The 24,207-nt window shown below is 36.4% G+C and overlaps 1 protein-coding gene and 1 long non-coding RNA gene across 2 annotated transcripts; one reads left to right on the forward strand and one right to left on the reverse strand.

Annotated features, from left to right (window-relative positions):
* The first annotated feature begins 985 nt into the window (after window positions 1-985).
* LOC132190428 (beta-amyrin 28-monooxygenase-like) lies at window positions 986-11,139 on the forward strand. The gene is made up of 6 exons (XM_088510474.1): window positions 986-1,546; window positions 2,006-2,389; window positions 7,754-7,835; window positions 8,416-8,603; window positions 8,758-8,930; window positions 10,819-11,139. The coding sequence occupies exons 1-6, from the start codon at window positions 1,031-1,033 to the stop codon at window positions 10,943-10,945; spliced, it is 1,470 nt and encodes a 489-aa protein (XP_088366600.1). The 5' UTR covers window positions 986-1,030; the 3' UTR covers window positions 10,946-11,139.
* On the reverse strand, window positions 9,449-10,127 carry LOC148583625 (uncharacterized). The gene is made up of 3 exons (XR_015913065.1): window positions 9,795-10,127; window positions 9,666-9,714; window positions 9,449-9,513 (listed from the first exon to the last, which is right to left on the reverse strand). It is a non-coding gene; the product is annotated as an uncharacterized LOC148583625 (long non-coding RNA).
* Window positions 11,140-24,207: the final 13,068 nt, after the last annotated feature.

Raw genomic sequence — 24,207 nt, forward strand, 5'->3', positions numbered from 1 at the left:
AATTTTTTTTTTTTTTTTTTTTTTTTTAAGTGGTGATCCAATAATAGATCTGTATTGTTACATTATTAAGTTGTACGTCAGCTGTACAAGAGTCTACTAAATAACATTACGATATGTGAATATTTGTTTCAAGAGTATTTATGTGAATTAGTTATTAAACTTAGGTTGTTTTCGTCATTTCACATGTTTTTAACGATTTTAATTAACGCCCAGATTTTTTATGAAAAAATAATAGTTTAATGCAGCTGAATGTAACAGGTGCTAGTTCATCAGGGCAACTTGTGAATGAGTGCCAATTCATTTGGGAAAAAGTTAATTTCAAAACCCTAGTTTTAATCTTAAATCAACATGAACAATACAGTTTCTTGGTGGTGAAAAGGACAACCAGCTGATATACACCTTTGTTTTTTTCTTCTTCTTTTTTTGATATATGTTAGAACAGTTTTCTGCACAGTGGATGCACTTTCTTCTGGGCCTTCTAGATCTTCAATACGTCGTAGTTGGACACTCCAGATTGCTACAAAAGAACAAAAGCGTCAAAGATTCGCCGGCGTCTATGCCGTGGAAATTAACTCTGATGCCAAAGTCAGTTTCTAAGAGAAAGATTATGCTTCGGCGCACAATAAGTCAATATGCTCAAAGGGGACTGATTGAGCTCAATTCTTTCTTATAATCTAGAAGAATATATCTCATATTAAGAAGGTCTCCCGTTCACCTAGTGTAAGAGCTTCCTTTATAGACTCCAAAATGGAGATGAGCATGTTGACTCTTTAGGCAAGCATCATGACTTTGGAGATGAGATTGAAGACTTTGGAGGCTTAATAGCTTTCATCTAATCCTCTGGAGTCAAGATTGATATATAAAATATCTTTGATGACTATTTAGGTGAGATTGAAGACTTTGGAGATAAGCCTTAGATATCTTCCTTATAATATCATTATTACAATATCCCAAGTATGTTTGCTAGCTGGTCCTTGCCCAACACCAAAGTTGCCTTTATTCATTGTCGTTTCTTGTTAAGTAGAGAGATATGGACATCTTCCATTGGTTTCTACTTCAGCTTCTAATCCTCTGCATTTCTCTTCCCTTCATCTTCCGCATTTGCAGACGCAAACCCATTTCCCCCAAGCTTCCACCAGGCAGAAAAGGATGGCCTATCATAGGTGAAGCTTTGGAATATGTCATGGCCAACAAAAATGGCACTCCAGAGAAATTCATAACCGATAGAATGAGAAAGTACTCACCAGAAGTGTTCAGAACCTCCTTGCTTGGAGAGAACTTTGCTGTCTTTTGTGGTGCTTCTGGGAACAAGTTGTTGTTTTCAAGTGAGAACAAGCTTGTCACCACATGGTGGCCGCGCTCAATGGAGAAAATGGTGCTTTTTCCCAACTATGTTGGATATTCTGCCAAAGTAGAGACAGCCAAAATACATGCCCTTCGCCCTGAGTTTCTCAACCCAGAAGCTCTGCAACGTTACATACCCATCATGGATTCCGTGTCAAAACAACACTTAGAGACAGATTGGTCCCCTTGTAAACAAGTGAAGGTTAGTTAAATCACCGCTTATCTCAAAAACAAAAATTTATAACACTTTCCCTCACGTGTAAGCTCAAACACTCTCATTCAATAAGTAAAAACTAATACGTAAAATATCATCTTAAATCACCACTTATTCTAAAACTTTAAGCTAACCTTGTTAGAATATTTTATCTTTATTATATTTCCTTGTACATAGGGTTTATTCCTGTTATGTTAGAGTAAGTCTATGGTTTTTTGTTCACTAATTATTGTCTCTATGTAAATAGAGAGTTATGTAATACAATTCAATATAATAAAACAACGAATATACAAGATGTACCCATACATTTCTCTCCCATTTCGCTCTCTTTTACTTCTCTTTCATATTTTATCATTTTATATTTTTATAAAATGGCTGAATTTAATTATTTAATTAATAATAGTTTCAAACAAATGGGGCATAAACTAATCATTTAATTTATTACAGGTTTTCCCACTGTTAAAGAAGTACACGTTTGCAGTGGCTTGTCGGCTCTTCCTGAATATCAAAGGCCACGACCAAGTATCGAGACTTGCATATCCCTTCAGTCTTGTTTCTGCTGGCCTCATATCCATTCCTATAAATCTTCCGGGCACAGCTTTAAGTCGTGCAATTAAAGGAGGCGAACTCATTCGTAAGGAGCTTTTGGGAATCATTAGAAAGCGAAAAATGGAGCTCTCAGAGAATATAGGGTCTGCACAAGTAGACTTGTTGAGTCACATGCTCCTTCGAAGGGATGAGAATGGCAGAGGAATGGAAGAGAAGGAGATCGCTCATATTATTATAGCTTTCTTCATCGCCAGCTACGATACGCTAGGTGCTGCCTGTTACGTTTTCGGGACTCCGAGCGCGTAACTGGTTTATGAACTGGAAAATTACCAGGATCGTTTCTCCTTAGCTTCCCTATTATTGAGAAGATAAGCAAAACAATTCTAGCGGTAGGATTTTCGAGGAATCCTGGACCTCCTTTGGTAGAGCAATTCGAGAAGCTCTTAAACTCCCACAAACACAAGGTTTGAATAAATTCTTGACTGACTTCTTATTCCATAGCAATGCAGTATTTAAAGAATAGAATTACAACTGAAATATAGTCCCACACGTGTGTGACTTATGACTCCTAAAGCAATAAAGATAAGAACTCCTAAAACAATAAAGATAAGACTCCTAAAGCAATAAGGATAAGAACTCCTCAAGCGATAAGAATAAGAACTCCTAAAACAATAAAGATAAGACTCCTAATGGAAATAATAAGAACTCTAAAACAATAAAGATAAGACTCCTAATGGAAATAAATTACTGCATTGTCCACGTTGACACACCCACCAACCCTTAGCCACTTATACGTAACACTCCCTTCCCCTTGAAATTGTCCTTGTCCTCAAGGACAAAGGATGGAAACCGAAGCTGCATGTCATTGAAATTCTCCCATGTTGCATCAGCAGGAGAGAGCCCCTCCCAATGGACTAAAACTTCAGTAATTCCCTTCCTGGTGCGATACTCCAGTGCCACTTTAGGTCTTGGCAACACCCTTCCCTCTGCATTATCCACATATGGCAGCGTGTCTTGTACCACAACAGTTGTCCCCACTTGCTTCTTCAACAATGATACATGGAAAATAGGATGTATTTTGGAACCTGAGGGAAGGTTGAGCTTGTAAGAAACGGCCCCCATTTTTTCCAGAATCTGATATGGCCCATAAAATCTAGGAGACAACTTCAAGTGTTTCCTCACTGCTACCGACATTTGTCTATAAGGTTGTAGGCGCAAATAGACCCAATCCCCCACATTAAACTCCCTCTCTTGGTGGTGTTGATCATAGATTTTCTTCATTCTTGCTTGTGCTTCTTTCAAATGCTCCTTGGCTTCTTTAATGATGTCATCGCGATCCACCAAGAGTTGTTCCACTGCTGCTACCTTTGAAGTGCCCGGCACATACGACAACAAAGTAGGTGGTTCTCTACCGTAGACGACCTGAAAAGGAGTGCACCCCAATGCTGAATGTAGACTTGTATTATAACAAAATTCTACCCATGGCAGCCACTGAACCCAATCACTTTGCTTGGAGCTTGTAAAACACCTTAAATACATTTCAATGGTGCGATTTACTACTTCCGTTTGACCATCGGTTTGGGGATGGTAAGCAGAACTGAAATTGAATTGTACTCCATTCAAGCGAAAAAGTTCCTTCCAAAAAGAGCTGGTGAAAGCCGGATCACGATCACATACAATAGCTTTTGGGATTCCATGCAACTTGAAAATATTTTCAAAAAAAACTTGGGCCACAGCAGGGGCTGTATAGGGATGGCTAATTGGAGTAAAGTGACCATACTTTGACAATCTATCAACTACCACAAATATGGTTGTCTTACCCTTGGAGGTTGGCAACCCATCTATGAAATCCATAGAGATGTCAGTCCAAATTGCTTCCGGAATGGGTAAGGGCTGCAATAGTCCATTGGGTTGAGTAGTAGCTGCCTTGTGTCGTTGACACACATCGCATTCTTGTATAAAACTCCGAATCTGACTCCTCATTCCAGCCCAAAAAAATACTGACCTTATTCTATGAATAGTTTTGTGGAAGCCTTCATGGGTGCTAGAATGGTATTCCCTGATGATCATAGATATAAGAGGAGAGTTACCATCAAGGTATATTCTGTTTTTGAAGTAAATCAGCCCTCCTTTGTACTCCCAAGGCCCTACTGCCTCGTCCCCCTCAATCTTCTTCACTAACTCTTGCAATTGTGGCTTTGTAGCAACTTCTTCTTGAATGGGCTCCAACCAGTGTGGTATGGGATGAGAAATGGCAGCCAACTCTCCATATTCTGCTCTCCTTGAAAGTGCATCTGCTACTGCGTTTTCTACACCCTTCTTGTAGTCAATTGAAAAATCATAACCAAGCAATTTGACCAACCATTTTTGCTGCGCTGTAGTAGTGATAGCTTGCTGCCAGAGGTATTGTAGACTTTGGTGATCAGTGCGAATAATGAAATGGCTGCCCAATAAGTACGGTCTCCACTTTTGCACCGCTGTGACTAGTGCAAGCATTTCCTTTTCATAGGTTGATAATTGAAGGTTCCGTCCTTGTAAAGCTTGGCTGAAGTAAGCAATAGGGCGCCTTTCCTGCATTAACACAGCCCCTATACCACTCCCACATGCATCACATTCCACTACAAACTCCTTAGAGAAATCGGGCAACGCTAAGACGGGAGCTCGAGTCATGGCTTTCTTCAATTCCTCAAAGGCATGCTCCGCTAATGGTGACCACCCAAAGGCATCCTTTTTTAATAATTGAGTAAGAGGCTTTGCTATTTCCCCATACTTCCTAATAAATTTTCGGTAATACCCCGTCAATCCTAGAAACCCTCGTAAAGCCTTTGTGTTTTTAGGGATAGGCCAATTTATCATGGCTTCTATTTTTTCTGGGTCCATGGCTACCCCCTTTTGGCTAATAAGGTGGCCGAGATACTGCACTTCTTCCAACCCAAACTGACATTTCTCCATCTTTACAAACAACGTGTTTTCTCGTAATATTTCTAACACCCTATTTACATGTACAAGATGGTCCTTCCAATTCGCACTATAAATTAATATGTCATCGAAAAAAACAAGAACGAACTTACGGAGCAATTTGGAGAAGATGTCATTCATGAGTGCTTGGAATGTTGACGGTGCATTTGTGAGGCCAAATGGCATAACAAGGAATTCGTAGTGCCCTTGATGAGTTCGAAATGCTGTCTTTTCCACCTCTCCGGCGTACATCCTGATTTGATGGTAACCTGACCTCAAATCCAGTTTAGAGAAGAATTGTGCCCCATGCAATTCATCCAAAAGCTCATCGATCACCGGTATAGGAAATTTGTCCTTGATTGTGATATTGTTTAAGGCCCGATAATCAACACACATGCGCCAAGAACCATCGTGTTTCTTTACTAATAAGACTGGTGATGAATACGGGCTTGTGCTAGGCCGAATCACCCCTGACTCTAATAAGCCAGAAACTATTTTCTCGATTTCATTTTTCTGGTAGTGAGGATACCGATATGGGCGTACACTGACTGGACCCGTCTCTGGTTTGAGTGGAATGCGGTGATCATGTTGTCTTCTAGGAGGCAAACCCCGAGACTCCTCAAAGATTTCTGGAAAATTGTCTAATATTTTTTTCAAGTCCGGGTTATCTGAGCTGAAACCCCCTTGGGAAGTGCCTAGGTTTATTGAGAACAGAATAAATCCTAATTGCTGATTTTGGATTCCCTGCACGATTCCTTTAGAATTCACCAATCTATTCCTAGGTACGGTCAGTCCCCATAACTCTACCTCCTTTCCCTTCCACATGAACTTCATATTCAGTTTTGAAAAATCCCACAGAATTGGTCCTAAGACCCGCAGCCATTGTGCCCCCAACACTGCTTCACAGCCCTCCATTGCAAGCAAAAAAAAATCCATCACAAACTCAGCCTTATTGAGACATACCTGAACTCCATGGCAGCGACCTTCACTGCGAATTCGTTCCCCATTTGCCACAGCCACTTCGAAGCACTCAACAGCTTTTAACGGTAGACCCAATCGCCTCGCCACACCGATGCTCATGAAATTGTGGGTGGAACCCGTATCCACGAGTATCACGGCCGTGCCTCCCTTGAATTGGCCCCGTACTCGCATCGTCTGGGGTGTTGAAACTCCAGTCAGGGCGTTAAGGGAAATTTTGGGAACCCCAATTCCTTCAGCCGTGGGTTCCAACTCTTCGGCAGACAACTCTGTTTCCCCGTCATTCTCTTCTTCCTCCTCTGCGTAGATTCCCTCAATTACGAACAACTTCTTGCAGTGATGACCTGGACGAAATTTTTCGTCACAGTTGAAGCAAAGCCCCTTCTCCCTTCGATCTTTCATCTCCGCTTCATTCAATCTTCGTGTGGGTGGGTTATTGTTGCGAAAAGAACCAGAGCCTGGTGTTTGAGAAGATTTCGGTTTGCTGTCTAGCGTGAAGGTTGGCTTTTTTTGAGCCACAACACGAGCCTCATAGAGTTTAGCTAGACCCACAGCAGCAATCAGGGTACTTGGCTTCACAGCTTGTACATCAGTCCTTATAGGCTCCTTTAATCCACTCACGAACCCTCCTACCTGGTGCGCCTGAGAAAGTTTTCCCACTCTACTAAGTAATTTCTCAAATTGACACTGGTATTCTTTGACACTACCGTTTTGTCTCAATTTTGTGAGATCTCCATAAAAATCTTCAAATTGTGTGGGCCCGAATCTAACATGCACAGCTTCCTTCAAAGTTTCCCATGAAATATTTTCCACGTCTTCTTTGAATATCTGGTACCATAATTGTGCCTCTCCTTCCAAGTGATACGCCGCTAACATCACCTTATTCTCCTCCTCCGTCTTCTGAAATTCAAAATATTGCCCAACCCTACAAATCCAACTAGTTGGATCATCCGCCCCATCGTAGCGTGGAAACTCCAATTTGGCCACTTTTGAATTTATTGCTCCCTGCGTTGAACCAATGACTCCTTTATTCTTGCTAGTTTTAGAGGTAGATGATGTATCGTCGTCTATCTTTGCTACCAATTGCTGGATTTGAGCACTCAATCCTGCAATCATTTCACGTAACTCGCGATTACTTGACCCCATTTCAGACTCTAGTCGATCCATGCGTGTGTCTGACATGGCTGGCTCTGATACCACTTTGTTACGTTTTCGGGACTCCGAGCGCGTAACTGGTTTATGAACTGGAAAATTACCAGGATCGTTTCTCCTTAGCTTCCCTATTATTGAGAAGATAAGCAAAACAATTCTAGCGGTAGGATTTTCGAGGAATCCTGGACCTCCTTTGGTAGAGCAATTCGAGAAGCTCTTAAACTCCCACAAACACAAGGTTTGAATAAATTCTTGACTGACTTCTTATTCCATAGCAATGCAGTATTTAAAGAATAGAATTACAACTGAAATATAGTCCCACACGTGTGTGACTTATGACTCCTAAAGCAATAAAGATAAGAACTCCTAAAACAATAAAGATAAGACTCCTAAAGCAATAAGGATAAGAACTCCTCAAGCGATAAGAATAAGAACTCCTAAAACAATAAAGATAAGACTCCTAATGGAAATAATAAGAACTCTAAAACAATAAAGATAAGACTCCTAATGGAAATAAATTACTGCATTGTCCACGTTGACACACCCACCAACCCTTAGCCACTTATACGTAACACTGCCATTACAGTCGTCCTAAATTTTCTGGCGGAGTTTCCCCAAGTATATAGCAACGTCTTAAAAGGTACGTTTCCAATAAATGAGACCCACTCGAGTGAAATGAGAGGTGATTACCCAAACTCACTTAAGGAAAGACTAAGTAGAACGTAGTGGAAGACTAAGTAAAAACAATTAAAAGCGTCTAGCTCAAGGACAATAAAAATCTATAGAGTGCTTATAAAAATACTAGATTTTTTTTTCCTATTTTATATTAAGTGCTTTTTAAATTGCAATGCTGAACACCTTACATTTTGCTATATCTTTTAAAAACGCAGATTATTCTTGCTAAATCGCAATCCCAAATGCACCATAAATGATTAAATTTACCTATTTCTATCAGTTTAAGCTTTTAAAATAACTGTTAATTTAACATGGTATTAGAGTCAAAGGTTCTGGGATCAAACCTTGACTCGGTAAAATCACCCCATCTAAATTAAATATTTCTCGTGTTGGGCCTCACCTATTAAAAGAGAGTTTGAGCCCACACGTGATAGTGAGTGTTAAAGTGTTGATTAAGTGATTAAATTTACCTCAAAAACATATATACTTGCTGCTCTATGGGCCGATAGTTCAATTTGATATGAATGTGGTTTGTTTGGTTACATAACAGAAGGAGATTGCGAAGTCCAAAGGTAAGGATGAATTGCTGAATTGGGAAAACATTCAGAAGATGAAGTATTCTTGGAATATGGCATGTGAAGCAATGAGGTTAGCACCACCTGCTCAAGGAGTATTCGGAGAGGTCATAACTGACTTTAGTTATGCAGGTTTTACAATTCCGAAGGGATGGAAGGTATATATATGTAACAATTCTGCAAGTACAAGCTAACAGGGACGGAATCAGGATTTCTCATGAATGAGGCTATCGCCCCCGCCCCTGGTTCCATCCCCGAAAGCCTAACTAGAACCAGCTTGGGATTTACTTTTGTGAATCCATTTTCTTGCAGACATACTGGACTGTAAATTCAACACACAAAAATCCAGAGTATTTCCCTGATCCAGAGAAGTTCGATCCTTCAAGATTTGAAGGGAGGGGGCCTCCACCATACACATTTGTACCATTTGGAGGAGGACCTCGATTGTGCCCTGGAAAGGAATATGCACGAGTAGAAATTCTCGCATTTATGTAGGGGTGCAAAGGCGGTTACGGTTAGCGGTTAGTGGCAATAACCGCTAACCGTAACCGCCCTAGCGGTTAGTAAATTTCACTAACCGCAACCGCTAACCGCTTAGCGGTTAACGGTTAGCGGTTAGCGGCCGGTTAGCGGTTAATGAAATAGATAACCGCCCGCTAACCGCTTTTTTAAAATTGGACTTTTTTTTTGGGCTTATTTTTTTGGGCTTTTTTTTACCGTCATTTTTTTTTCTTGTATTTTTAATATCTTCTTGGGCCCAATTGCTATAAAAATAGCCCATATTGAAAAATAAAAAATATTTGACCAAAAATTTACAGTTACTTGTACTTAAAAAAAAATTTCCTTAAATATTAAATCTCGTTAACTTTTTTTTTTAAAAAAAAAGAAAAAAAATCAACACAATATACAAAAAAAGTTCAGAATTCAGATAACTGTCACAACATATAAAAAAAAAATATAAAAAAAGTTCAACACAAAACATATAAAATAAGTTCAAATAAAACATTAAATGATACAAATAAAACATTAAAACTTCATCAATCCTCTCATTTGGTCCTCTAGCAAATCCTGTGGGCATCAAAAGAAGAAAAGTTATAATATTAAACATAATAATATTAAGGCACAAGCATGTACACATATCAAAATGTGTTTAATATAATTGTATTGTAATTAAAATACTATGACAATTCAAAAAATAATAACCTTCGTTACTAACAAACCTCTAGGCAAAAGATGAAGCAGCACTTGAACTTGAAGGTTGAATCACATCTATGAATAAATAATTAGAATAAATTAATAAATAATGAAAACTAAATGAAGTTGCAAATAACTAATTTATAAACATTTACCTAGCTCATCAAATTCTGCCAAAAACACCTCCAACTCGGCATTGCTTAGGCGGTTCTTTATCCAGTCGTGTGTGCAAATCAAGGCTTCAGCGGTAAGTGGAGACAATGAACTCCTAAAGCAATCCAATACACGTCCACCGGTGCTAAATGCGGATTCAGAAGCAACAGTGGAAATAGGAATGGCAAATACATCACGAGCTATCTCTGCGAGGATAGGGTATTTGGACGCATTAACCTTCCACCAACCTAAAATATCAAAATCTTTTATTGTTTTTTCACACTCATCCAATGAATACCGATCAAACTCCGATTTACATGCCAAATCATCCTCTTCCTCAAGGTCTCATTAAATTATATCATATGATTAATTATTTAAATTCTTATCATATTTACTTATAATTTTTTTTCTTTGAATTGAACTTAATATCTAATGGTAAATGGTAATGTTTAAACTCCTAAATCCTAAATTCCTAAAGTATCTAATAATGCTTTAATTAAATTGTAGACTTGTAGTTATAAGTAATATATTGTTTAATTCAATTGAATCAATTGTGATTATCATTGTACATGATCAAGTGATTATATGATATATAATCACTTGATCAAGTGATTATATGATATAATGATCAAGTGACCTTAATACTCAAATGATTGTGATTTAATGATCAAGTGATTATATGATATAATCATATAAATTATAGTGATAATATATTAATACTCAAATTGTGATTTAATTATTTTTTAAAAAAATTGTGATTTAATGATCAAGTGATTATGTTATATGTATAAATATTTTTATAATTATAATTATAAAAATATATTATATAAAAAGGCGGTTAGCGGTTAGCGGTTAGCGGTTACGGTTAGTAGACCCAATAACCGCTAACCGCTAACCGCTAGGCGGTTATGGCGGTTAGGCGGTTAGCGGTTAATGCGGTTAGACGGTTAGGCGGTTAGGCGGTTGGCGGTTATAGCGGTTAACGGTTAGCGGGCGGTTTTTAACCGCCTGCCTTTGCACCCCTACATTTATGCATAATGTGGTGACCAAATTCAAATTGGAGAAAGTAAATCCGAATGAAAAGTTTATATACAATCTATCACCTATTCTAGAGAATGGTCTTCTGGTTCACTTACACCCTCTCAATAATTAGTGTCAAGAGTTGGTGCCTCAAGTTCTAAACCATGTTTAATAAAGTTTATACCAGAAGCTATCATATCCAATAAGAGTACACCCTCAGCAATAATTTGTTATCTGCAGGCATGTTACATTTCAAAATACGTTGTCTTAAAAATGCTGTATTTTGTTCTTTTATATGACACAGGATTTTAATTTGATTCGTAAAACATTTTCTTTGCCTAAGCATGTTAAATTGGTGAAGTGCTTGCTTCTTAATTACATCATTACTCTTGTTGAAGTTTGCTTCTTCTTTTTTTTGGTCCGAACACAAAAAGAAATGCCACAGACAGGGTACCTATTGGAGGGTACATTGATAACCATAGAGCATTGCAAAGGTCCTATACCGCAAAGTCAGAAATAAATTGTTAGAGACAGAGAGTTTCAACCCCAAGAATGAAATTGAAATAGCCAAGGTCCTTTACTGCAAAGTCAGTATTAAGTAACTTGATGATCGACTCAACAGCCATAGAATATGACCCAACATGAGAACCTTCTGATTGAAAATAGAAATTTAAAGATTAAATCCAAATCAGATGAAAAACTAGAAAAAAGTAATTATATTTTGACAAAGAAAAAGAGCAAGAAATAAGGACACCATTCCATATTGCTTAAGTTTGGTAAATAAGAGAAATAATTTATCTCCTGCCTTTCGCTGGGGATTTCAACCCTCACATAGGGGTAGTGGGGGTGGCACCTCCCACCCTTGCACACCTTTGCAGGGATAACTTTTTGTCGCTCCCTATTTAAATTAAATATTTTATGTGTTGGGTCTCACCTATTAAAAGGGAGTTTGAGCCCACACGTGAGGCAGAGTGTTAAAGTAAATATGATTAAGTGATTAAATTTACCTCTTTCTATTAGTTTAAACTTAAGGAAAAATTGGTAATTTAACAGAAACTGCATTGTTGATGTTGATTTAAGATTAAAACTTTGTCCTGGACAATCAAAAAGAATTTTGTTTTTTGTTGGACTTGATGTCCTTATTTGAAGTCTCACGGCTGTTGACCATGGGAGAATCTGATTAATTAGGGTTCAAAACTGTAGTAAATCATGGACCATATATGCACGCATCCTTTTATAGATGTAGTAATGCCCCTTTCCAACATATGCAACTTCTCTACAAGTTGGCATCTCATTGAAGAAATGCAACCTTTGGAAGTAGAGCTCGTTAGAATATATTTGAATTACCTTAAAGTTAATGGGGATTTGACCAGAATTGCATCCATTTTCTTTGATGAAGATTAAATTAGCCTAATTTTAGAGATTTGTTGAGCTTGAATCACCCTAAATTAAGGGATTAGATTAAGATCATATTTCATGTGTAAGCTATATAAATATAACATTTTGTATAGTAAACTTATCAATTAGGAATAAGAGCAAAATGGTCCTCAAAGGGTAGCTCAATCGGCTGTGAACCACGACTCATGAAGCGGAGATCATTAGTTCGAATCCCCTCCCCCCCCCCCCTCCCCCCGGATATATGCTATAGTGTAATAAAATAACTATGTTTGGCCCATAAAAGTCCTAGGTGGTAAGATGTCATAGGCTTATCTTGGGTGAGGCCACAACAACTATAAATGAGGCTTATGATCTCTTGCCACCTAACACTTTATGGGCCAAAAAGTGATTATTTTATTGCATTATAGCTTTTCTCATCCCCCCCCCCCCCCCTTTTTTCTCTTGTGTAGACATGTCAAAAATAAATAAATAAATAAAAGAGCAAAATGTAGTTAATGCGGAATGCTAGGCTTACAAACAAATTTTACAAAAAAAACTTTTACAAACTAATGTGGCACAACATGATTGGATATGAGATAAATTCAAATTTTGAGAAACTCAATCATGTTGTGCTACATTAGTTTGTAAAAGTTTTTTTTTATAAAATTTGTTTGTAAGCCTATCATTTTTTATTCTGTAGACATAGGTTATAAACCGAACCACATGAAGTCCTTGTGTTTGTATTCTTTTATTTCCACTATAATTGGTTTTCACATTGATTATCTTTTCTTTTGGGCTAGCACCACCCACTATGGGTGGATTTCACATTTTTTAAATTGATTTTTTTTCTGAAAAAATTGTGTTTAATCTTTCATATAACAATCAATAAGAGAGGGTAGATTGCTCTCTCAAAACAATATCACAAAATATATTCAGGATTTTGATCCTGCCACATCCTTTCTATGTCATGTCAAATTGCCATTTTGGCTAACCCAAGCGGCCGTATTAGCCTCTCGCTTCACATGTTTGACCCGCCACCTAGGACATTTTTTTCTAAGACATTTTCACAAAAATAAAGATTTAGACCCCGTTTGGTTTGCGGAATAGACTCTTGGATTGAACTAGTTAACAATAGGTATAACTAGTTCTTTGTTTGGCAACACTCTATTCCTAGAAATAGTCTATTCCCATGGGACTACTAATCTCATATACATAGGGTTAGCTAAGCTACTCATTTTTTAGTGGCTTAGCTAATCCTTTCATGTGGGATTAAATTAATTATGTAAATTGTCACAAAAAACCCCATTTGTGAGATTAAATTTCGTTCTCTCTCTCTAATTATTCTATATTTCTCTCTCTCTCTCTCTCTCTCTCTCTATATATATATATATATATATATATATATATATATATATATATATATCCGTTTCTCTTTTCTCCGTCTTTATAATTCGTTCTCTCTTTTTCTATCTCTTTTTCTATTTTCTCTCTGATTCTTCTGGTACAGTTTTTCTGGAAGTGCAAACGATTTTTTTTTTTCTCTATGCCGTCTCCCTTCTCTGTACCGTTTCTCAATTTTTTTTTTTTTTAATTTCTTTTGATTCTCTGTACCGTTTTTCTCTGATTTTCTTCTCTTCGTTTCTCTGTTTTTTTTATTTATGTACCTTTTTTTTAATTATGTTTCTCCGTATCTCTTTCTTCTCAGTTTTTTTTTTTTTAATTTTTTTTTTCTTTGACGGTGAAACAGAATCTGCAAGGTTTTTATAAAATACAAATATATAATCTATTTTTTTACTTCTTTTGAATCTCTGTACATTCTCCAACTATATTTTTTTGAAGTTAAGATTGAGTTTGATTATGTTTTCTCCAACTATATTTTTTTTATATATAAATAATTTTGTAGCATAATCGCAAAAAAAAAAAAAAAAAAAAAGGCCACATACCTGACATAATTAAAAACAAAACAGAAAAATAAATTATAGTAAAGTTATTTATGTTTAAAAAAAGAAAAAAAAAATGAATGAAAGTCCTTAATAATATAAATTGTATTTATATTATAAGGGTCTTTAATTCTTGTTTATTTATTGATCACCATTGGATCAATGGAGTTCCTACATGAACCCCATAAATTCAATAATAATTTTAAAATTTTTGAAAATAAAAAACGAGCCAGAATAGGAATATCATTCCTCTTAATTCATCATAACTATTAAATTTTAGATTTAGTGGTAATTTTCATGACCATATCAAGCAAAGCGAAACCAAGATTTGAGAATATGAAAGTAATATATATATATATTTTGACAGTTTATATACAGATTTGGGAAGCCAACGAGTGTCGGTCGAAGACAGCTGGAGATATGATTGATGAGACACAGCTGTCGAAGACAAAATCTGCCACTTTTATCAACATCACATGCCATTCAACTGAACCAAATTTAAATCATTTTTCTTTTTTCTTTTTTTTTTTTTTGAAAAAATTATAGTTTAAATTCTCAAAGTTGACAGCGTTTTTCAATTCGAACATCAAAGTTTTAATTTTTTCAATCCACCCCCACAAAGTTTCAATTTTTTTCAATTCAACTAATATTATCTCAAAATTTCCATATTGCCTCTAATTTTTATTTTTTATGAAAAAAAATGGACAAATTTGAGGGTACCAAAATGGTCAGATGGCCAAAGGGGTGGTTATGGCCACCCCAAATTTTTTTTTTTTAATTTTTTATAAAAAATAAAAAAATAAAAATTATGGGCAATATGGAAAGTTTTGGATACAATTGGTCAAATTGTAAAAATTTGAAACTTTGGGGGGTGGATTGCAAAAAATTGAAACTTTGGTGTTAAAATTGAAAAATGCTGTCAACTTTAGGGAGTAAAATGTAATTTTCCTTATTTTTTTTTCTTTTTTTTTTTTGTTGCCAAGTGATTTCGAAAAAGCAATTGGCAAATTTGCACCACTCGTTACAATTAGGCTTGGCAAATTTACCTTTTGACCGCCTATTGATAAATAGCAGATCGACTTCTACCGACATCGATTAACCAATGGATCGTAGGAGAGACTTTTTTTTCTTTTTTTCAACAAACTCAGTTTAGTATGTGAAATAAAATTTGTTAACTGAACCGATTTTATCGACCACCTACCGACTGACTTCGCCGATAATTTTCATTTTTTTCATATACTGACTTTACTGATCACGTATCGGTGTTGGGACAAAAATTCAGTGGAATAAGTCGGTGAAATTTCCGACTTTACTAACATTTTGGCGAAACAAAAAATTTTCTACCGACACCGACATTACTGACAGACGCCCAGACCTAATTACAATAAAGGCAGGAGATGAGTTGGAATCCAAACCCCAATCATTGGGTGAGAGAAATTTTATTCTATATTTAATATTTCATATTCATTCATTAAGCTTATAGATCGCATAAATATACATAAACCTGGTTTATAGCCGTTGGAATTTTCCACAGTAGACAATAGGACCCAAATGCACTTTATTAATTCTTTCTCTCAAACGTCACTAATTTGGCTTTTTTTTCTTTTTTCTTTTTTCTTTTTTTTTTTTTAAAGTGGTTGTTTGAATTTAATAAAAAGCTTGCGTGTTGCTACCGTTATAATCTAGTTTTCCATAAGATTACAACTAATATACGTGAAAGTGTGAAAATATTGGAGCAAGCAGCCTTAATTGCAAATCACGCATGCATATTATCACAAATTAAACTAACTTGTTTTAAAATAGATACTTGAAGTTGCTTAGAAGATTAAGTCAACTTCTGAAAATTTTGACCAGGATTTCATCCTCCTTAAGGGAAGGGGTATTTCACAAGGCACAATCATAAATTAATTAAAAGCAAACCAACCATATGAAGAAATTTGTGAGCCTAACTCATTTCATAAAACCGATTCAATAAGAAAGGGTTGTCCATTCCTTATAAATATGCCAAAGATCTTGTCCACAGGTAATGTAGGATTATTGCTCAATACTCTCCCTCACGTACATGCCAGTATTTTTCCTGATCCTTATCACAAGCTAAATAGTGTGTATTGTGTTAGAATATATGGAAAATATATTATATTTTCCATATATTCCATAATTATGCTGATATTGAAATATTCTCTATTTATGGGTTGATTGTAATCATATATTGAGATTGTAATCAAATTTAGGGGATTTGATTACCAAACTTGTATTTAGACATTACCTTATAAATAGGGGCCTTTGTATTGTAGACAAATTAAGTTAATGAGCACAATGTAGCCCTTAGGGGTATTCCGAGTGGTGGACGTAGGTGTCTAACACCGAACCACCCATAAATTATTTGTGTTTATTTTCTCTATATTGCTTCCGCTCATTCCCCCATATTTATTATTTCAACATGGTATCAAGCCACTTTCTTTGTGGACTCAAATTATTTTTCTTATTTTTTGCTGTTCAATTTATCTCATATTTCTTTTCCTCAAGCATGTCTCTGTCTGTCAATCCGATTGTTTTCCATAACAATCGTCCGATCCAACCTGCCATCACAAGATCAAGTCAACTGTTTGCCGACAACCACAACAAAGCCCACCACCAGTCAGCAACAGCCAATTTAGCCTACCTTCCATCCGACAGAGCCGCGCCATCGTCTGGCCTTCTCCGGCGTCGTCCCACTCCCAAACGACGCCTTCCATAGCCATTGTCACTGCCGAACGACACCTTCCATTGCCAGCAAGTCACTCCAGAAGCAGCCGCAGCACTGCCTGCTGTCCATGGTTCCACGATTCACCGCCACAAATCTCCCTGCACCCAGTGCTTCCACCACTGCCGGCCTTAGTCTTCGACTTCCGCGCCATCCAGATCTATTCCTCCGGTTATGCCAGCGTCCTTTCCTCCAGTCATGCATGGCCATCTCTGTTGCAGCAAAATATGCAGAGAAAGAGGAAGAAAGAAGGGGACAAACAGGCATGGAGAAACTGGTGAATGGAGGAAAGAGAAAGAAAAGAAAGAAGTGACAACAGGCATGAAAAAAAAAAAAAAAAAAAAAAGGTGCTGCGTGTGGCGTGGAGTGAGGAGAGAGAAAAGAAAGAAAATAAAAGGAAGAAAAGAAAAAGAAGGTTTCAGCCAAGTGAAAAAAAAAAAAAAGCGGTCCAAGTGGACCACATCACGCGCGCCACGCGCCGGTCAGGTTCGGTGCGCCGATCTGATAACCGCCCAAGTGGGCTCTTTTTTTTTTTTTTTTTAATTTTTTGCCCAAGTCGGCCCTTTTATTTTTGGCTCATGGTCAGTCCTGGCCCGTAGTCGGCCCCTTTTTATTTTTGGCTTATAGTCAGCCCTGGCCTGTTGTTGGCCCATTTTATTTTTGGCTCATTGTCAGCCCTGGCCCGTTGTCGGCCCTTTTGGATTTTGGCCCGTTGTTGGCCCCTTTTGAAGTTTGGCTCGTTGTCAGCCCTAGCCCGTTATCGGCCCTTTTTTAAGTTTGGCCCGTTGTCGGCCCTTTTGAATCTGCATTCACCAGCCACCTGCCGCCGTCGCTGGCTGCCCGCCAGCCTCTATCTCCTTCGGCAGTCGTCATCATCTACGGCCCGTTCCCCACCTCCACCACCGTCGTCATCATTGTTTCGGATTTCAAACTCAAGGTTCCAAAATATTCCACCTTGAGTTTGAGGAGGGATGTTAGAATATATGGAAAATATATTATATTTTCCATATATTCCATAATTATGTTGATATTGAAATATTCTCTATTTATGCGTTGATTGTAATCATTTATTGAGATTGTAATCAAATCTAGGGGATTTGATTACCAAACTTGTATTTAGACATTACCCTATAAATATGGACCTTTGTATTGTAGACAAATTAAGTTAATGAGCACAATGTAGCCCTTAGGGGTATTCCGAGTGGTGGACATAGGTGTCTAACACCGAACCACCCGTAAATTATTTGTGTTTATTTTCTCTATATTGCTTCCGCTCATTCCCCCATATTTATTATTTCAACATAATAAATATGAGGAAATATAAGCGGAAATAAGAGGAAGCAATATAGAGAAAATAAACACAAAAAATTTACGGATGGTTCGGTGTTAGACACCTACGTCCACCACTAGGAATACCCCTAAGGGCTACATTGTGCTCATTAACTTAATTTGTCTACAATACAAAGGTCCCTATTTATAGGGTAATGTCTAAATACAAGTTTGGTAATCAAATCCCCTAGATTTGATTACAATCTCAATATATGATTACAATCAACCCATAAATAGAGAATATTTCAATATCAGTATAATTATGGAATATATGGAAAATATAATATATTTTCCATATATTCTAACATATTGCATTCGTCCTGTGGTGAGCTCTGATATCATGAAGAAATTTGTGGGCCTAACTAATCTCATAAAACCGGTTCGATAAAAGAGGATTGTCCACTCCTTATAAACATGTCCAAGATCCTTTGTCCACAAGCAATGTGAGATTATTTCTCGTCAAGATTAAGTTTTTAGGATAAGTGGTGATTTAACATGGTATCAAAGCCAAAAGGTCCTGAGATCGAATATTAACTCCGCCAAATCACTCCCATTTAAATTAAATATTTCACGTGGTGGGTCTCACTTATCAAAAGAGAGTTTCAGCTCACACGTGAGGCAGAATATTAAAATGTTGATTAAGGATTAAATTTACTTCTTCCTATTAGCTTAAGCTTTTGGGATAACTAGTAATTTAACATGGTATCAGAGCCTACCTTAGGACAAATGGGGCCTACACTACTTATCATGTGACAAGGACAAGGAAAAATACTGGCCTGCACGTGAGCGGGGGTGTTGAGAAATAATTCCACATTGCCTATGGACAAAAGATCTTGGGCATGTTTATAAGGAGTGGGCTATCCTCTCTTATCAAACCGGTTTTATGAGATGAGTTAGGCCCACGAATTTATTCACCATATTCCATCTAACTTAAATTCCAAAACAACACAGAATATTGAGAGTTAATCCAAGTCAAAAGATTCGCTAAGATAACTATTGGAGGACAAAAGAATTTAGTATAGCCGAGCTCAAGCCGAGCTACCCGATAACAACTCGAATGGAGTTTTTTGACCAAACTCGAGCTCGAGTTTGACTCGACTTTATACTTAAGCCCGAGTCGAGCCAACTCAATCGAGTACTTGGCTTGACTCGAAATAGCATTTTTAACGAGCTCAAATTTCTGGTGAGACAAGCTCAAATAATGATTTTTGGGTAGAAGTCTTTATAAACAACCCAATCCCAAAATTCCAAAGCTAGACTTGGCTTTATTTGATTAAAACCCTAAATTTAGAAAAAAGAAGAATAGAAGAAAGCAAAATGAAGAATCGCTAAGTCACTATTTTGATCATTAGATTCATGAAGAAGTAATTTTAAAAAGTTACATCAATTTTAAGAGGATAAATAGAATATAAAAAGAATCATATATAGCATTACTCCCGGTTAAATTGCATTATTGGAAGCTAAGTTTATAACATCAATATTGTAATTAATGACCTTTTAATAAGACTTGAAAAATGTTAGAAATACAAGAAAAATTATTATTATTATTATTATTATTATTATTTTGAGAAAAACATAACATTTCATTCAATAATACAACGAGCATAAAGCTCTTACATCACAGAGCAAAGCTCTAAGCAACCATAGCATAAAGCTACAAAATTACCAGGTTTAGTACAAGATTCGAGACCAATCCGCTAACCCATGACTAAAATCAGATTTAACACTAGATCTGTGACAGACAAACTCAACCAAATGTATGGATAGCAATTATTCCTCGACCCTGTGAGTGGAAAGACTCTCATGTCGAAACTCTTCATCCTCGACCCGAAGGCCAAAATAATGATCGCATCCACAACCTAAAGGTTTGGACCAAAACTAATTAACTCGAAGGCGCTATAAATCGAGTGAGAGGAAAGAGTCTTATTACAAGCTGAACAAAATAGGGAAAAAAATACACGCAAAAACACAAATATATCTTAAAGAATCAACAAAATAGTGAAATAAAACAAGAAAAGAAACAGCATACTCCAATCACGCACACGTCGGGAACCGAAAATCGGAGGGGCGTTGGAAGCTCATCGCGGTGTGGACGCGTCGAAAGGCCCAACAGTGGACGGTGGGCGGCGAACAGGCGTGGAGAAGACCGGCAAAGCAGGACTTGAAAACAACCACAAGCAAGAAGAAAAAAAAAAGCATCAGGTAAATAACTAGCACCGGAGCAACGAGGAAGATTGGAGGAGGGAGGCAGCCAAACGGCCAACCCTTCTCCCCTGTGTGGTTGAAGGGTTTCAAGAAAAATTATTATGTTCTTTACAATGTGTCCCTCGTGCAAGCCTCCCTATTTATTTTAATCACATGAATCTTTTTAGCATATGCAATTTGTATGGAAAGGAGTGAAGTACCTTAAAACTCAAATTATGGATTTAACTTAAACCATCATGTGATGACATGCCGAGCAAGGAGACCTAAGAAATAATAAGAAAGTATGTCACTTTTGCAAAGTGTATTTGTATTTAATAATTATAGAGCTCAAATTTTTTAATATTACTGAGCTCAAATTTATTCATTATAGTTTGAATTAAAAACATGGGACAAGTGCAATGTGTATATCCTCGATAATAGTGCTTGGTGTTTTCTTTATAGGCTCTTCCGGTCTTCGTTTCTGGCGGGTTACTTTAGATCTAGTTTGTAGATCTAAATCCAGATTCAGATCCAGATCTAGTCTCTTCAACCTTAGATCTGATCGTCTTCTTTGGCCAAGGCTAGTCTTTTGAAGAGATGTCTATGATGACGTGCTCCTCCACTGCTGCTTGTGAGGTTTTTTGTTTTTTATTTTTTTATTTTGTTGTCCTAGCCTTCAAGTTGAGGATAAGGTTGTTGTCCTGACCTTCGGGTTGAGGATGAAATAGATCAGTGTGGGGGCTTAACTCTCACGATCGAATTTTTAGTTTTCTAATTGTTTTTTATTTAGGCTACCCATGTCCTAAATTTAATCAGCACGAATATTCATTAAATGTAATTGTATATGGATTAGCGGAACCTTGAAGTCATTTTTGTGACTTTGTAACCATCATAGATTTTATTAATGGAAGTTTCATATTTTTCCAAAAAAAAAAAAAAAAAGTGCAGTATTTATATTTAATAATTATCTTTTGATCCTGCTCTCAAGCAATGTCCTATTAACCAAATAATCCGGTCGGCAATATTAATCATACCGTTTAGAAGATCATTCTAAACGGTATGAGTATCTTCTAAAATATTTAAGATAAGAATTTGATATCTTCTAAAATTTTGATAAAAAAAATAATAATAAATAGTTGGCTTGTGAATGAACAAAAGCCTCGCTAAAGCCGCCTAAACTGAGTAAACTCTAAACAGTAAACGTACACTACATTAAAAATCTGGCACAAAATTATATTTAAAGCACAATTATTTTCCAAACTAATTAATAACAATGTTGGGGCCGCCGCGGCCAAGCAGTGGGCTGCGCCCTTGGGTTTTTAGTTTAGTTTTTTTTTTTTAAAAAAAAAAAAATTAATTAATTAATTAATTATTTTAATTTTATGTGAGAAAAATGTTAGTGTGACACGAACATTCATTACTTTATTGGACCAAAAACGACAACATAAGAAATTAAAATAAAATAAAATAAAATAAATTTAAGGGAAAGATTACAAAAGGAGCGTTCAGCCAGAAATTTATCACAGAATTATCCTTGAAAAAACTAAAAAAAATATAATAATAATGCTGTGGGAGCACTAAAAGCCTAGTTGTACAACACGCATACGACTTCAAACCTAACAATTTTCGGCAAATGAATAATGACATAAATTTATTTATGGGCTAATAACTATTTGGGTATCTGAATTTTTATTTTATTTTTTTATTTTTTCTCCTTTAGTTTTAAAAAGGTATAAATATAGTACCCAACTTGAAAAATAATGAATCGCTATCTGTTAGTTTCCGTCAGTCCCAACTAAAGAAATTTTCACGTGTTACGAGACACTCTCGTAACACGTCACATGTCCTAAAAATTAAAAATAATAAAATAATAATAAAAAAAAAAAAACTAAAAACGTGTCAGTTCCAACTAAAATAATAATACTCCAAATTCCTTTTCTCTTCCTCTTCTCTCAAAAACACCAGCTCTTGCGATGATCTTTTTAAGAAATCCAACCCTCTTTCACCAAGAAGTCTCACCCTCTCTGGAGCTTTCGTTCGTGGGTTTCGATTGTGGGGTTTTTTTGTTGTTTGTGAGTTTCGGGTTCCGATTTCGATTTTGCCGAATAATCTGAATTAGATAATCAAGTACGTTGACTAGTTCTCCAAGCCAATTTCAATTCAACCCACAATTTAACCAGTTTTTTCTCTACTACTTTCAATTAATCAAGAAAAAATTTACAATGCTTTAGAAATGTAGGAAAAAATCAAAACTTTTTAATTGAGTTATATCTGGCAAAAGGAAAAAATCATATAAACTCATAAAATTAGATCCTTGATCAAATTCAATCACCCCCGGCTCGTTGGTCGGAAGGGAGGATCTCGTGGGTTGTGGGTTAAAGGGAGGAGATGGAGGGAAAACGACGGTGGGAGAGGGATCGAGGAGCTCGTGGGTTGTCTAGGATGACTTGACAATTGTGGGAGGGGGACGAGCTCATCTTCGTCGAAGGGATTTTCTGGTTGCTGGTTCTTCTTCACTATCGCCGGAGAGAGAGAGAGAGCGTGAGCGAGGGAGGGAGAGCGGTGGTTCTTCGCCGTCGCCGGAGTAAGAGAGAAAGTGATTGAGGGAGGGAGAGAGGAGAGGGAAATTTTAGGGATTTTGGTGTTTTTTAGGGTTTGGGGGAAGAGAGAGAGATGAAAATGGGGAGGCGGCAATTATTTAGGATTTTGGTGTTTTTTAGGGTTTTTTTTTATTATTATTAATTATTTTTATTATTTTTAATTTTTAGGACACGTGTTACGGGAGTGACATGTGGAAATTTCATTAGTTGGGACTGACGAAGACTAACGGAGGTAGTGATTCAGTATTTTTCCATAGGTTGGGTATTATATTTACACCTTTTTAAAACTTAAGGGGGAAAAAAAATAAAAAAAATGGAAACTCAGGTACCAAAATTGCTTTTAACCTTAAATTTATTCATGTATGGGTAATTCTATTTAATAGCCTCTTGTACAACTGTCATACAAGTGGTGATGAGGTGTCAATAAAAATCACTCCTAGATAATTTGATTGTCACATTATCAAGATGTACGCCAATTATATAAGAGTTTACTAAATAACATTACTATATTTATATTTAAAGAGTATTTATGTAAATTAGTTTGGGTAAAATCCACTTAACCCCCTCAAACTACCGCCCTAATGACAATCTACCATTCAAACTATCAATTACGACAATGTACCTCCCAAACTACCAAAACAATTACATTGTACCCCCAATGCTAACAAAATGACGAAATTATCCCTATAAAATTTTCAATAAGACAAAAATACCCTTAAAATTTTGAAAAAATTAAATTAAATTTTAGTATTTTTATTTTTATTTGAGTAAGGGTAATTTCATCATTTTGTTAAAATTCGGGGTACATTGTCATTGTTTTGGTAGTTTGGAGGGTAAATTATCACTATTGATAGTTTGGGGGGTAGATTGTCATTGATGTGGTAGTTTAAGGGAGTTAAGTAGACTTTACCCAATTAGTTTTAAATGTAGGTTGTTTTTGTCATTTCACATGTTATTAATGATTTTATTTAACGCCGGGATTTAGAAAAAAAAAATGTAGTTTAATGCAGCTCAACGTAACATGTGCTAGTTCATCAGGGCAACTTGTGAATGAGTGCCAACTCGTTCAATTCGGGGAAAAAATTAATTAACCCTAGTTTAAATCTTAAATCAACATGAACAATATAGTTTCTTGGTGGAGAAAAGGACAACCAGCTGATATACACCTTCTTTGCCTATTTATATCCCAAGTACGTTTGCTGGTCTCCTTGACCAACACTAA

This window comes from Corylus avellana, chromosome 9 (genome assembly GCF_965113065.1).
Source record: "Corylus avellana chromosome 9, dhCorAvel1.hap1.2, whole genome shotgun sequence".
In the NCBI taxonomy this organism is placed as follows: domain Eukaryota; kingdom Viridiplantae; phylum Streptophyta; class Magnoliopsida; order Fagales; family Betulaceae; genus Corylus; species Corylus avellana.